General features: G+C 37.6%; 1 protein-coding gene across 26 annotated transcripts in view; it reads right to left on the reverse strand.

Annotated features, from left to right (window-relative positions):
* DLG2 (discs large MAGUK scaffold protein 2) overlaps positions 1-13,719 on the reverse strand; it is a 2,016,902-nt gene that overhangs the window by 670,185 nt on the left and 1,332,998 nt on the right. For all 26 annotated transcript variants that reach the window (XM_060303825.1, XM_060303817.1, XM_060303816.1 and 23 more), the window contains one exon: positions 9,134-9,184. In XM_060303825.1, coding sequence (XP_060159808.1) covers positions 9,134-9,184 — 51 coding nt within the window. The remainder of the gene's footprint in view (positions 1-9,133; positions 9,185-13,719) is intronic.

The raw sequence follows: 13,719 nt of genomic DNA on the forward strand, positions 1-13,719 counted from the left end.
GAGACCTAAGTTCATAGACCTGTCACTAGGCATTCTCTTTACTTGCCACTTTTTAAAAATTGTTCTTTAATTCTGGGAGTTGAAACACAGTAATGGGTTACATTAAAGGGGATGGTATGTGTAAGCTTTGGGGTATTAAGGTTTATTGCAACCTGCCAAAAACATTCTCTGCCGTAGAGCTTTGCTTTATGAACTTACCTCAGCGGTAAGAGGCCCAATTAGAATTTAGAGAAGATACATCTACGCAAGGTGACATTTATTTTGAGGACGGGCTATGGCAGCAGGAGCCTAGGGCAGGACCTATTCAACAACTTCCACACAGTGATAACTAAAATACAACACCAAGATACATCTGTATAAGTCCACTTGTTGGCGAGTTATGGATGATGGATTTGAACTAGTCTGGCTAAGAAGAATTTAAGAGAAGGGCTCATCTTGCCACTGGAAACAGAGTGGCTGTCTGGTTGGGTCTTTAGGACAGATATAACGTAGAAACTGGATGCTGCCAGTTCTTTCTCTCTCTTTCTCTCCCTCTTTGTTATCTTCTGTCTCTGGCTCTCTCAGCAGGAAGCCTCATTTTCTCAGATGAGCTTACTCCACGAGGCAGGAAATTCATACGGCAGCCACTCTTACACCTCACATCTCACAGCTATACTGCCCAGGTGGAATGCAGCACCTCTCATCCCCCAAACTCCAGGGTGAAAAATCCTGAGGAGCACTCTTATTGGCTCAGTTTGGCTCAGGCATCAGTCTGTAAACTGTACATCAAATCCCTAAGAAAAGTTTTAAAAGTCAAGATTTCTCATGTTCCACACTCCTGAGGCTCTGATTTATGTGGTCTAGGGCACGGCTCAGGTATCTCTATTAAGTTTTTACTAGCTTGCCTGGTAATTCCAATAAGTAGCACTAGACCAATCAACTGTATGACCATGGGTACTGTAACTGGCAGGTGGTCCCGGAATGATGTGGTTGGAACGGGGCAAGGAGCAGTTCCCCCAAAGGAGGACGTTCTTCTTGCAAGTTGTACTGCGCAAACAAAAAGAAGAGTGGCTCACTATATCTCTACAAAATATTTTAAGGAGGTATTAGAGCATCTGAAGCAAATATCATAGCCTGAAGCTATTGAAAACAAAAGAAAACACTGTGACTGCTTGTCTAGCTGGGAACTAAATTTTTGTGAGCTAACAAAGAAGGGAAGCTAGAGCTACGAATAGTGTGGGGTTATTCCAGAGGAAGCTATGGCTGCAAACTCAGGGCAGACTCCTTTTATATACTTAACATGCTTAAGAAACACATTGATGATTGGGCACACATACATTTTGGAGATTACTTAAGAAGCTTATCATTTACCATAAATACAGTCTCTCTCTCTCTCTCTCTCTCTCTCTCACACACACACACACACACACACACGTCCACACGGAAGAAAAGCATACATTTGCCACTTGACTTAGCCCTAGAATCATAGCCTGAAGTTATACCAACAGTGACATCTTTAAAAATAATGAGGCTTAGATAAAGGTGTGAGTATTCACTTTATAAAAACTAATAATACTGAGAATCTATGCCGTTCTATGAACTATTTTAGGCATTTTACATATGTTGTTTCTATTTTTCACAGCAATGCTGTAATAAAATAGATATCAGTGTCGCATTCATCATGAAGAAAACTGAGGCTTCACAGGCTGTCCCTTGTTCAAGGTGACATAGAAAGTGGCTGATTCTGGATTCAAAATAAGGGCTGAGTTCAAAGACTGCTTCTTTTTACTGCTTATGTGAATCTACTTTTGTTCTACAAATCTTGCAATACCTTCCACAAAGCCAATAAAACTTTGATCAAAATTCATACATATTAAATGTTTTTATATCTACATACACACTTAGGTTTGGATGGTATCTATGTCCTTAAATAGACATATGTGTGCATATATTTCAAACACACTAAAATATACACTGATAATTGGAAATACATAAAATTTAAGAAAATTATCTAGCATTAAAAATTATTTGACTAAAGTAGAATAAGACTGTGCTCTAGCTGACTATATGAAACCCCCTCAAATATCTTCAGGACTCTGGCTTGTTGTTCCTGTTACTACTAATTTGAAATAGCTAAAGAGACCCAGAAAAAACCCAGACATTTAGAAACCCTAAAGCCTCTACATTACTTGAAGCAATAGACCCTTAATTCCATTTGAATTTAGGAATTTTCATCTTCATGAAAACTCAATAGTGTGAGATAAATAAATTTGGCCTAAGTGATTCAGACATCCAATGAATTTCTAACTAATTTGATACCTGGATGAGTCTGGAAAGTCCATCAGTAGACAACTTTAATGGGTCACTTCTTACCTGCGGTTCACAAATACTGTTTAAAAAATTCCCACGTTACCCACCTTATACCCCAAACTCGGTTCACCTGCAGGAATTTGCAGGGTGCAATAAATCAGTCACTTTTCTGTACCCTATAAATCTGTTTATTTTATCACGGGTCAAATAATAAGTAACAAAAGTCAATGATTTATATTTGGGAAGATGGCTCAGCTCTTTGATTTTTTTTTTTAAATTGCAAAAGAATATCCCTGACTTGTCAGACAGAACATTCGTATAGTGTCACATGGTCATAAATTGTGCAGCTGTCAGGAAGGCACTGCAAATGTTCTTTTTTTTTTAGAGGCTGGGGGTAGGGGTTGGCAGATGGTCAGATAGTCACTTCAACATCTCTGCTAAATTGTAGACATGCATGCTGGTCAGGGTTATGAAGGCATGATGAATCTATTATCCATGCTGGGTCAACTAGCTTCTCTTGATACAAATCATGTTAGGGGTACGTAACCTATTAACTTCATATATGGATAATGGATAAGTCACTCAGAGGCATGAACTTTATACTCAGCTACCTTTATTAATGTCACAAGAGCTGAGGGTGTCAGAAAGGCTTGAAATATCACAGGTGTCCATCGCTGAGAGGCCCAGATTGTGTTAATGAATTTCTTGGATTACTGTCTAGGCATCTTTGAGTTCCTTGCTCTCTCTAGCATTTTCCCATCCTACAAAACATCAGAATCTGTTCTTCTAACATTCTTAACATATTTTGAATCATCTCCTCTTTCATCACCATTGACAGAATTTAGCCATTAATTATATGTCTTAAATGGCATACCTGCATCATCTCCTGAATCCCATGAAATGTACACCCAATATTGCAGCTAAAGTGATCTTTTGAAACCACAAGTATGATTATGTCACTTTTTCTGCTTAAAATTCTCCAAAGGCTCTCTACTGCCTTCAAGATAAAATTTAAAATTTAAGTTTAAATGTTATCCAAGGCACCTATATTCCAAGTCCTCTCCATCTCTCCAGCCTGGTCTCTCTCTCTCCGAGTCCTACTTCATACCTTGAAATGCAGTCAGTCATCTTGAACTACTTGCAGTTCCTTCAGCATGTTACTCTTCCATGGACCCTTGAACATTTGCACTTGCCGTTTCCTGAGAGGCCCTCTTCTTCTACTCCCTTCTCCATGGCTAGCTTCCTCTCACCTTTCTTAACCCAAGCTCAGGTATAATGCCTCAGGGGCGTACTCCATTCTGGGCCAGGTAGCCACAGCATTCTTTTCTTCTTTATGGTTTCTGCCTAGTTACTTCTCTGTGTCCTCCCCCAGGTGGTGACATTTTATGAAACAAGGACTGTGCCCAATGCCCTTGTTCAGAAAGTGTTCAACAGCTAAATGTACAGAAGACATGTGTGGGATTCACCATGCGTGGCAAGTGGTCAATGCATTGACCAGTGATGCTCTAGGAGAGGAGTCATCAGCTTGTCCTCAAATTGTCCAGTGGCTTTCCCTTTTCTTTTTATATCATCATAGTAATATAAAGAACACTAGAATAAAATTCCTTCCATCAGAGAACTCACAGATCAGTGGAAAGACATTTTATTCATCACTTAGTGTGAGAAATTCTCTCCTTGTGTTAATTTATGAAGGGGCACCTTTCCTAAGAGGGGAAGTCAAGAAAAGTTTCTTGGAGAAAAAACACTTGAGCTTAATTTGGTGCAGTTTAACTTAGTGGCAATGAGCTTAGGTTTTCATGTCTGTTGGGTATGGGGCTGAATCCTACTTCCATTTTTACTAAGATTGTGACTTTTGACAAGTGAGTTAATTTCTGAGTTTAATTTAAACTCATTTAAATTATGAGTGTCCTAATGTGTTAAATGAAGTTAGCAATATCCACCTCACAGGGATGTTACTAAAGGGGGTTAGTTTATTACTAAATTAAATGTTATGGAGGTGGAATGTAGAAAACGTGTAAGCTGCAAACACATATAGCAAAGACCATAACTTCATCATTGGATGTCTGACATCTAACCAAGTAACTGGGGAAGAAAAAAGGAAAAATAAAGGGAAAGCTGGTATGAAAGGAGTTCTTGTTAGATTAATGTAAATTGTTCACTGACACTGGGAAGCTAGGTTTTAAGCTCGACATTGATCCTGATAAATAACACTTGTGAGAACTACCACATTAGCATAACGGAAATGTTAAGAATAATTATGATGCATGCTATTCTAAACCTTTATCTTAATGCATGGAATACTCACAAGAGTCCTGGGAGGTGATTACAAATACCTTAGCCTCATTTTCAGATGTAGAAACTGAGGCACAGAAAGGTTAAGTATTCAACTCACAGTAACTTGACCAGCAAGTGACAGAGACAGGAGTCAAACATAGGCCATGTGTCTCTACTTCACTGTACTTAGAGGCAGAGCACAGGCATAATCCAATCATCCACCAAATAGTCACCGAATGCATACTACATTCCAGATACTGTTCTAGGCAATGGATATAGAGTTGACTATATATTTATATATAGTATACATTTAGGGGGGGCATAGATGTTAACAAAGTAAACAATAATAAGTACTATAAATTTCAGATATTAGTAAGTATAATTATAAAAGAATAAAGCTATGAAAAGGAAAGAAGTGTGATAGGGAAGCTGGCACTACTTTAAATGGGGTACAGAGGAAACATTTTTTCTGAGAAGGAGACATTTGAGTTGACATTTAAACGATGAAATGAGCAAACCTTATAAAGAGCTGACAGGAGACTTTCCCAGGCATATAGAATACCATATATAAAGGCCTCGAGTTGAGAAAAGCTTGGCATTTGAGGACTGATGAGAAAGTCAGTATGGCTGAAGTGAAATGTTCTAGATGTCGATGGTTAGGGCATAATATTGGAGACAGAAGCAGAGGTCAGATTGTATAAAGCCTTCTAGGTGATGATAATGAGTGTAATTATCACCTCTCGGAGGGTTTTAGGAATGAAAGTGGTAGGATCTGGTTTATATTTTGAAAAAGGTTACTCTGGCTACTTTGTGGAGAAGAATGGGCAAAAGTAGAGGTTATTGCAGTGGTTCAGGCATGGGATGATATTGACTTGGACCAGGATTCAGCAGAGCAGGTGGTAAGATGCAACTAATTTTGAAATATATTTTTACGGTAGCACCAGTAGGACTTGTTCTGGATACGGAGGGAAAAGAGTAATTATACAAGACTCTTAGATATTATTGTTGTTTTGGGGGGCCTGAATTACAAGGAAAATAATAGAGCCAATTAGTTAAGATGATGAATATTAGGGTAGAAGCAGTTTTGGCCCTAAGGATAGTGAGTGCAGGGAAATCATGAATTCTGTTAGGAGTATATCAAGTTTAGAAGATCTTCTTAATGTTCAGGAGAGATGCCAGCTGGACAGCTAGCTGTACACATTTGGAATGTGAGAAAGAGGTCATGACTTCAGATTTGGGAATCTGAAGTTGATAGTTGGTATTTAAAGCCATGGGTCTGGACGAAATCACCAAGGGAATGAGGAGAGATTACGAAGAGGTCTGTGCACTGGGTTTCTGGAGTGTTCCAACAATTAGAGGAAGAGCTGGTGAGGAGACTGAGAAAGGGCACTGAAGACATGGTAAATAAACAGGAGAGTGTTTTGTTCTGGAAGCCAAGAAATTAACATCTTTGAGGACGGAGGCAATGACAGCTGCATCAAATGCTACTGAGAAGTAAGTTAGGACTGAGAACTGATGCTTGTATTTAGCAAGACGGAACCTGCTGTGACTTTGATAGGGACTGTTTTAGGACTACTGTGAGGATGAAAACATGAAATAGGTTAAAATAAGAAAAGGAGGTACTAAAGTGGAGTTGAGGCAAACAGACAATTTCCCTAGATTTTTGGTTAAGCAAAATAGAGTAATGAGGCAATAATGGGGGTGGGGAACATTGGGTCAAGGGACATACTTTTTCTTTAAGATAAGAGATATTACATCATGTCTAAATTAAATTTATCTGGGAAAAAGGAAGAGAGAAACTGATATTGCAGGAGAGAGAGGAGAAAACTCCAGAAGTAAAGTCCTTAAATGGATAAGAGGTTATGGAGACCAGGTCACAGGTGAAGAGCTGGCCTTGGAAAGCAGCAGGGAAAATTCTTTCATCGTAACGGGGAGAGCACACTAGTGGACCTGGTGGTAGGAAACTAGTGTGGTGTTCATTTGATCGCTTGGATTTTCTCAAGGCCATATGAAGAGAGATCAATAATTAAGAGTGAGGATGAGGGAGGGAGTGTTTGAGATTTGAGGGAAGCAAATGAGATATGAAACTTTTGTCCCAGAGAAAGAGAAAGTGATTCTTCTAAAGAAATGTATAAGAATTGCTTGGGTGTTTTGAGCGTTCATTTGAAACCAATGGCTATAAATTTGAAGTGAGATGACTAGGTGCTTCTCTAGCTATGTTCAGTTACACAGGTGCTGGCATGGAGTAAGTAGGAAGGTGTAGGTCTAACCAGGGTAGATTAACAAGGGCTGAGAGTTTGCTGGATGAACACAAAAAAAGAGAGAGGAAAAAAAAATGTTGAGCGTGCGAGGAGAATTAGAGTGATGGGACCAGGAAACATATGCTATAGGGGAGGAGGAAGGGGAGGGCATAAAGAAGGGTGAAAACAGGAGGTAAATGGTGAAATCAATAATTCGAGGTCCCAATGGGGGTGAAGAATTTTTGGAGTGGGGGCAGTAGAATAAATGTTAAGGGCAGAGAGGAGGTGGTGTTCTGAGAAGATGATGCTTGACACAGAGGTCCTGGAGGGGGTACAGCTAATGGGCACCACAAGGTTCAGAGTGTGATCAGGAACCCTAGGGCAGGAAGTAAAGGCAGTGAGATGGCAAGCTGTCTCGTGAAGCAAGTAAGCATCAGAACACATACTAGAACCCACAATTGTCTGACTCCTAGAGAATGTTCTACCTCACACCTATGTTAGCTTCTAACTATTTCTGACCTGTAAAGCCAGGGTAACTAAATGGCGTTTTAGTTCAGAGACAGAGAGGTTGGCCCCATAAGAATGAGATCTGTGTAGTTGAACAAGGTCTTACATTTGGAAGGCTCCTGCTGTTGCCATCTTTTAATTCTTACTAGTTTTTAAACAAGGGCCTCACGTTTTCATTTTGCACTGCATCCCACAAGTTATGTAGCTAATTCCAGAGAGAAGATTAGTAATTTAGAATGAGAAATGTCTTCTCTTTTCTCATTGAAGCTAATTTTCCACAAATCTCACTTTTCTCCATTTAACCTGCCTTTAAAATTTTATCAAAGTTCATAATGGAAGTTTTAAAGAACCCATCTGTCAAACTCTTAACTTTTAATGTAAATTTCCTTTTAAAGCCACTCACAATAAAATTTACGCTGGAAGTGAGAAATTCCCTGACTCAGGAAAGTGAATTATCAGTAAACTGAAAAGGAAAAATACATGTAAATGTAGATCTAGAGTCTGACTTCATGCTTGAATGATAGCTTAGGAAAAATACTTACATTTTTATTTTTTAATATATGTGTATTACATGTTTATTATGGAAAGTGTAGGAAATAAATATAAACAAAAAGAAGTAACTAAAAACTACCCAAAAATCCTTAAGAAGAGTTAAACACTTCTAACATTTTGGTGTATATTCTTCCAGGCTTTATGTAAATAGTTGTGAATGTATATTATTCATATATAGCTTTATTTGTGTTTATTGGATTATATTTAAATGTCATTTTTAAACTTGATTTTTAATTTAATAATAGAGTCTGGTTGGACCGCCTATCCTTGTAATTAAATATTTTTCTAAAATACTATTAATATAACACAATTTTCTGTTATGTGGACATATAATAATGTATTATTAAATACTTGGCTTTTTCAGTCTTCACTATTATAAACAATACCAATGTGAACATTCTTTGTAGACTTGTGTATTTCTATAAGTATAACTCTTGGGTCAAAAAGTGTCCATTTTAAAGCTTTTGATCCATGTTTCTAAACTGCTCTTTCATGGCTACTCCAATTCCAGGCCCACTCAATGGCAGTGAACATTAACATTTCTTTTAAATGTTTTGTCAATGGGGTTGACAAAAACTGTTTAGTACTATTGTTTTCTTTGTTTAATAATAAGGTTGAGCAGGTTTTTGGATGTTACTGGCCTTTTCTTTTTTGATGAATGTCCTGTTAATACCTTTCAGTCATTTTTTTTTTTCTAGGCGGTCTTTGGCCTTTCTTTTGTTCTTCTGTAAAATATCTTTATATATTAGGGTTATGGTACACAGAATTTCCCTAATTTGTCAAACCCATGCCAAGGTCTTAACAACACACTGGCAGAGCTCTGCAGGGTTGCTATGTTTTTCTCTATGGGGGAGGTTTTAAAATCCATCACTTGTTTTTTTAAACTAAAAAATGCATGGTAATGGTAGTTATGAAGATAGTATTAATATCACATAAATGAAAATATTTTATAATATATCTTAAAATGTACAGAAAACATGTATAATGAAAACAACAGGAAAAGAGTATCATACAAGCTGACTGAATATTTGTCTTTCCTATTCATTTCTCCAAATCCTGGCAATGTAGTTTACATACTGAACATTCTGGTGATTCGGTCTGCTTGTCTCCATGCCCTCCACTGCAAGCATTTCATTAATATTCTCATTGTGAGTGCTGTCAGAAATTTCCAGGGTATAAGACACAATCGCACATTTTCACAAGACAACCCATTAGGATGCAGAATGTGGAATGCAAGATTAGGGTTTTGGATTATTGGGTTTTTTACTTACCCTCTCCAGTGTAATTTCTTCAAACTCATATTCAATTTCTGTTCCATTGACCTGTAAATAGGAAAAAAAAAAATAGAGAGACATATTAAATACATTTTGAGGAGGAGAGAGCTGCATTTTAAATAACATTAGGGGGTTAAATTTCATCCTGGCTATGAATAAACCGCATTTTATTGACGTTTGTGATTGTATGTTTTCATCCAAATGAAATATAATCCAAGCTATTCTAAAATGTGAGTGAGACTCTAGAAAAAAAATGCTTATTGCATCCCTTAGAATTTTGTGATGTTTGGGGGAGAGGAAACAATACAAAATGTGCACTCTGAGTTTACAAAGAATAAACCAACTAGGGGCAATGTTACAGTTACAAGGGGAAAAAAATTCCTAATATCTTTAAAATTTTCCATGAATAGACACTAAAATATGACCTTAAGAAATCAGTGGCAAGGGCAGCACAACCATATGACATTTCTGGCTGTTAAACAGCATTAAGAATGACCATGTCAGATAAGAAATGCCTTTTCTTTATTGGTTCAAGCTCAGGTAATTTATCCCCACTATCCTCTTGTTATATTTGTTGGGAAGCCCTGGACCATGTAACCATGCTTTCAGTAGCAATGAGAAAAGAACAAACCAGGACATGTTTGAAATTCCTAGTGAGAAAGCATTTTCACCATCCAACCAACCCTTAAATTTATTTAAACTTACAGAGAGAAACATTTTAAATATAGCCAGGCAACATATAACATATGCCTTAGATTTCAACAGACATGAATACAGAATATATGAAGAGCTACTTTAAAATAATCTAACAAATATTCAATTCCCACTTTTATCTATCACAGAGCCCTTCTCAGCCAGACAAAACCTCTGAGCAAGAAAATTCTTGAATAGGCGGTTTCTTTTTTCTTATATATGTCTTGGCAAAATCATTCACATTTAGAAATCAGCCAGAAAAATCTAATTTTCAACCAAAAAGCCATAATTTTTGTAATGTTCTACCTTCAGTTTACTGTCCCTTCCTTAGAAGAATTTAAATATAGTTCTTGCATACTGAGAGCTCTATAGAAGGCAAGGATCAGATAGCCCCATTACCTAATAGAGGCTGGCAAAAAAGAAACGATGAAGGGGAAAAAAAGTGAATGAATGAATGACTGAACTAAGTAATTAAATTATCTATCTGATTTATAAACACAGACGCTTGTGGGTTCTCTTCCATAAGGAATTTGTATATGGTATCATTAATTGAAGCCATAACACTATCATCAGCAAATAATAAAGAATGACAATAGACTTTACTTATGTGTGTCCACCAGCCACTTAGAGCATGTTTTTGATTTTCTAATTACATGAGCTAATTGGGGAATCACATTTTACTGTGTTACTATATTATCAAACAGCCCTAAACCAAATTTGATTTTCTGGGCTTCAGCAACTTAATGACTCAGAGAAGAGAACTTGATGATGTTAGAACTAAGCTTTAGCAACTTTATAGACATATTTTTGTTCTTCACACGTAAAAGTACAAAAGGAAACTCAAAACTCCCTGTATATGTGTGTTTCCATATTAATCCTTTTTATTCATAACTTTTTTTAGTTGACAGAGAGAAGGCAGAGGGGGAAGGCTGAGTCAATGTGATGTGTTTTAATTCTCGCAGTATGGCTCCATGAAGCTCTTCTTTGCTTCAGTGCTTCTCTAGAGTGGAGCCCTTCACGTTATTAAAGTGTTGCAAACTGCAGAGAAAAAGACAACTTTAAAGAGAAGAAAACAAGCCTCTGATAATAAATATCAGTGGTGAAAATTCTGTTAGGAAGTGCTTAAAAGACAAGAATATTTTAGTGACACACATTGCATAGCTGGGGACTACCAAAATCTTTGCTGAACATTTGTATGATCATATATGTTGACTTTTAGATCCTAGAAGCATTATTTATACGCAACCTAATCTGTATTCAGAAGTTCCCCAGTCAGCTAGGTGAACCATTGATGGCTTACATTTACTCCATGGGTCTTTAGTTTTCAACCCAAGAAAATTATGTCATTTGCCTAATTCAGTAGTATCCAGGATCTCTTTGTAAGAGGGGAAGATGACATCCAGGTTAGGAGGTAACCTTACCTTTAAAAGAAAATATTCCATGACTACAACAGGATTTAGTGAAATTATAAAGAAGTGAAAGGATTTTAGCATAGGTGAAGTAATATTTCAACCTTTAATTGAGGAGCATTTAAACCATGGAATAATAAGAGCCAGAGTGGGAATTTAGGAAAGACATTTAAGAGGTTCTAGTGTTTATTGTTTCGTCACTAGGAGAGCATGATCTGTGTTCTGCCTAAGGACCTCTAAGACAAGAAATCCTACAAGGTCCCTTGGCAAAGACCTTGGGGAAAAGAATGAAATAGAAAGAACTAAGAATACCTCCATTCTAAACAGAGGTATATAAGAGTACGCTGTGACATTTGTGAAAATTTAGTTAACTTTTCAGAGGAGTACACCAATTCAACAGTCTTTAAATATTTTTTGTTCACATTTGCTTAGAAGAATGGTTGCTTACTGAGTGGTAATGAGACAAAAGGCATGAACAGTAATTCCCTCCTAGCCATAATTTTGTGTATTCTTATTCAGAAAAACCAAGAAAAACTGTTGTGAATGGCTCCCATCATCTGCTGGGGGGGGCGTGGTTTACAGTCTATTGTTTGAACTTGTCTCAGTGGCCTCACTCTACTCCCAATTAGTTTGACAATATATGCCTTTTAATTCACAAAGGATTCTCTTCCTGAAAAATACTGCCAATTATATATGTTTTTTTTTTTTTTTTCTTGAGCAGTAACACTTCCTGTGATATTTAAGCACCCTGGTAATGTTTTATGGTCCTGATAGTTTGGAGCCTGTACAGCGGCATGGTGAGGGCTCTCATTATTTCAGATCTGGCTCTGACCATCACTGACAGTCTCCCCTCCACCTGGAAAAGTGAGAGGATTGGCAGTATTTTAGACATGGAGGGTCACTAAAGTAGATGGAATTTCCCAGTTTTGAAATATGTTTTTCTTCAGATACTTGATTTTTCTGAACCTAATGGTTATGTAGTGACAGCTGGTAGGTTTCCATGGTGGCTAGAAAATCAAATTGATGCCACACATTGTCCTGCATAGTTCTGGGCATGTAGCCTTCCTGGCCTCATATGGAAGTTAAGACAAGAGCATAACTTACTCAAATTCAAACTTGGTATTTAAGCTTCTAATTTCATAAACTTTGAATATTTTTCATATATTTTTCTCTCTCTGACCGTCTTTAGGTTAATTTCCCTGATTTTCTTTTTTTTCCCTTCAGTGCTATAGTACCACCTGCCTGGGTGATATAATTTGATTTGAGACCTACTTTTACGTCCTGAAAAGAGGTTTTTCATGAATAACACATGTGAACTAGTCCATGTTTTAATGCTCTTTAATTGGAATCTTAAGTAATGATTTCTTTTGTTCTTTTCCACATTTGTAATTTCATTAAAATTAACAGCATACTAAAATGTAAGATGATTTTTATACATTCCCATATCACAGATGAAAACAAATGCTAAAACATGAATATCAAAGTGTTGGCTTCTTAGGACTAAACACAATTCCACCCAATGAACAAGTATTGAGCATGCATAGTGTACCAAGTGATGTGACAGGTAGTGAGAAAATAAAGATTTTACGACATTATCCCTATTCTCAAGAAACATACAGTCCTTAAAGAGGTACCAAACACAGACATATTAAAACCTCACAGAAGTGTGATATCCAATACACAAAATATACAAGTGGACAGCCCCACTGTTGCCACATGCAAGATCTGTACAGATCTATTTACTATTTACTATTTTACTATATATATTTGATTCCTTAGTAGTATAGAATATGACAGATAAGGTACTAATTCTGCCCTTTATTATAAGTGATTATGATATAGTAAATAAGACTTATCTCTGAATCTTATGGCTTTAGCATATAAAGCAGAGTGATGAACGTGAACAATATTTAAAGATATCTGCGACAAGTGTCTTAAAATAAAAAATGGGGGAGGACCTTCAAGATGGCAGAGGAGTAATACGTGGAGATCACCTTCCTCCCCACAAATACATCAAAAATACAACTACGTGTGGAACAACTCCTACAGAACACCTACTGAACGCTTGCAGAAGACCTCAGACTTCCCAAAAGGCTAGAAAAATCCCCATGTACATGGGTAGGGCAAAAGAAAAAAGAAAAAACAGAGACAAAAGAATAGGGATGGGACCTGCACCTCTGGGAGGGAGCTGTGAAGGAGGAAAAGTGTCCACAGACTAGGAAGCCCCTTCACTGGAGGAGACAGGGTGTTGGTGCAGGGGAAGCTTCAGAGCCACGGAGGAGAGTGCAGCAACAGGGGTGCAGAGGGCAAAGCAGTGAGATTCCTGCACAGAGGATCGGTGCCGATCAACACTCAACAGCCTGAGAGGCTTGTCTGCTCACCCACTGGGGTGGGCGGGGGCTGGGAGCTGAGGCTCCAGGTTTGGAGGTGAGACCCCAGGGAGAGGACTGGGGTTGGCTGTGTGAACACAGCCTGAAGGGC

Source organism: Globicephala melas, chromosome 8, assembly GCF_963455315.2.
Source record: "Globicephala melas chromosome 8, mGloMel1.2, whole genome shotgun sequence".
Lineage (NCBI taxonomy): Eukaryota > Metazoa > Chordata > Mammalia > Artiodactyla > Delphinidae > Globicephala > Globicephala melas.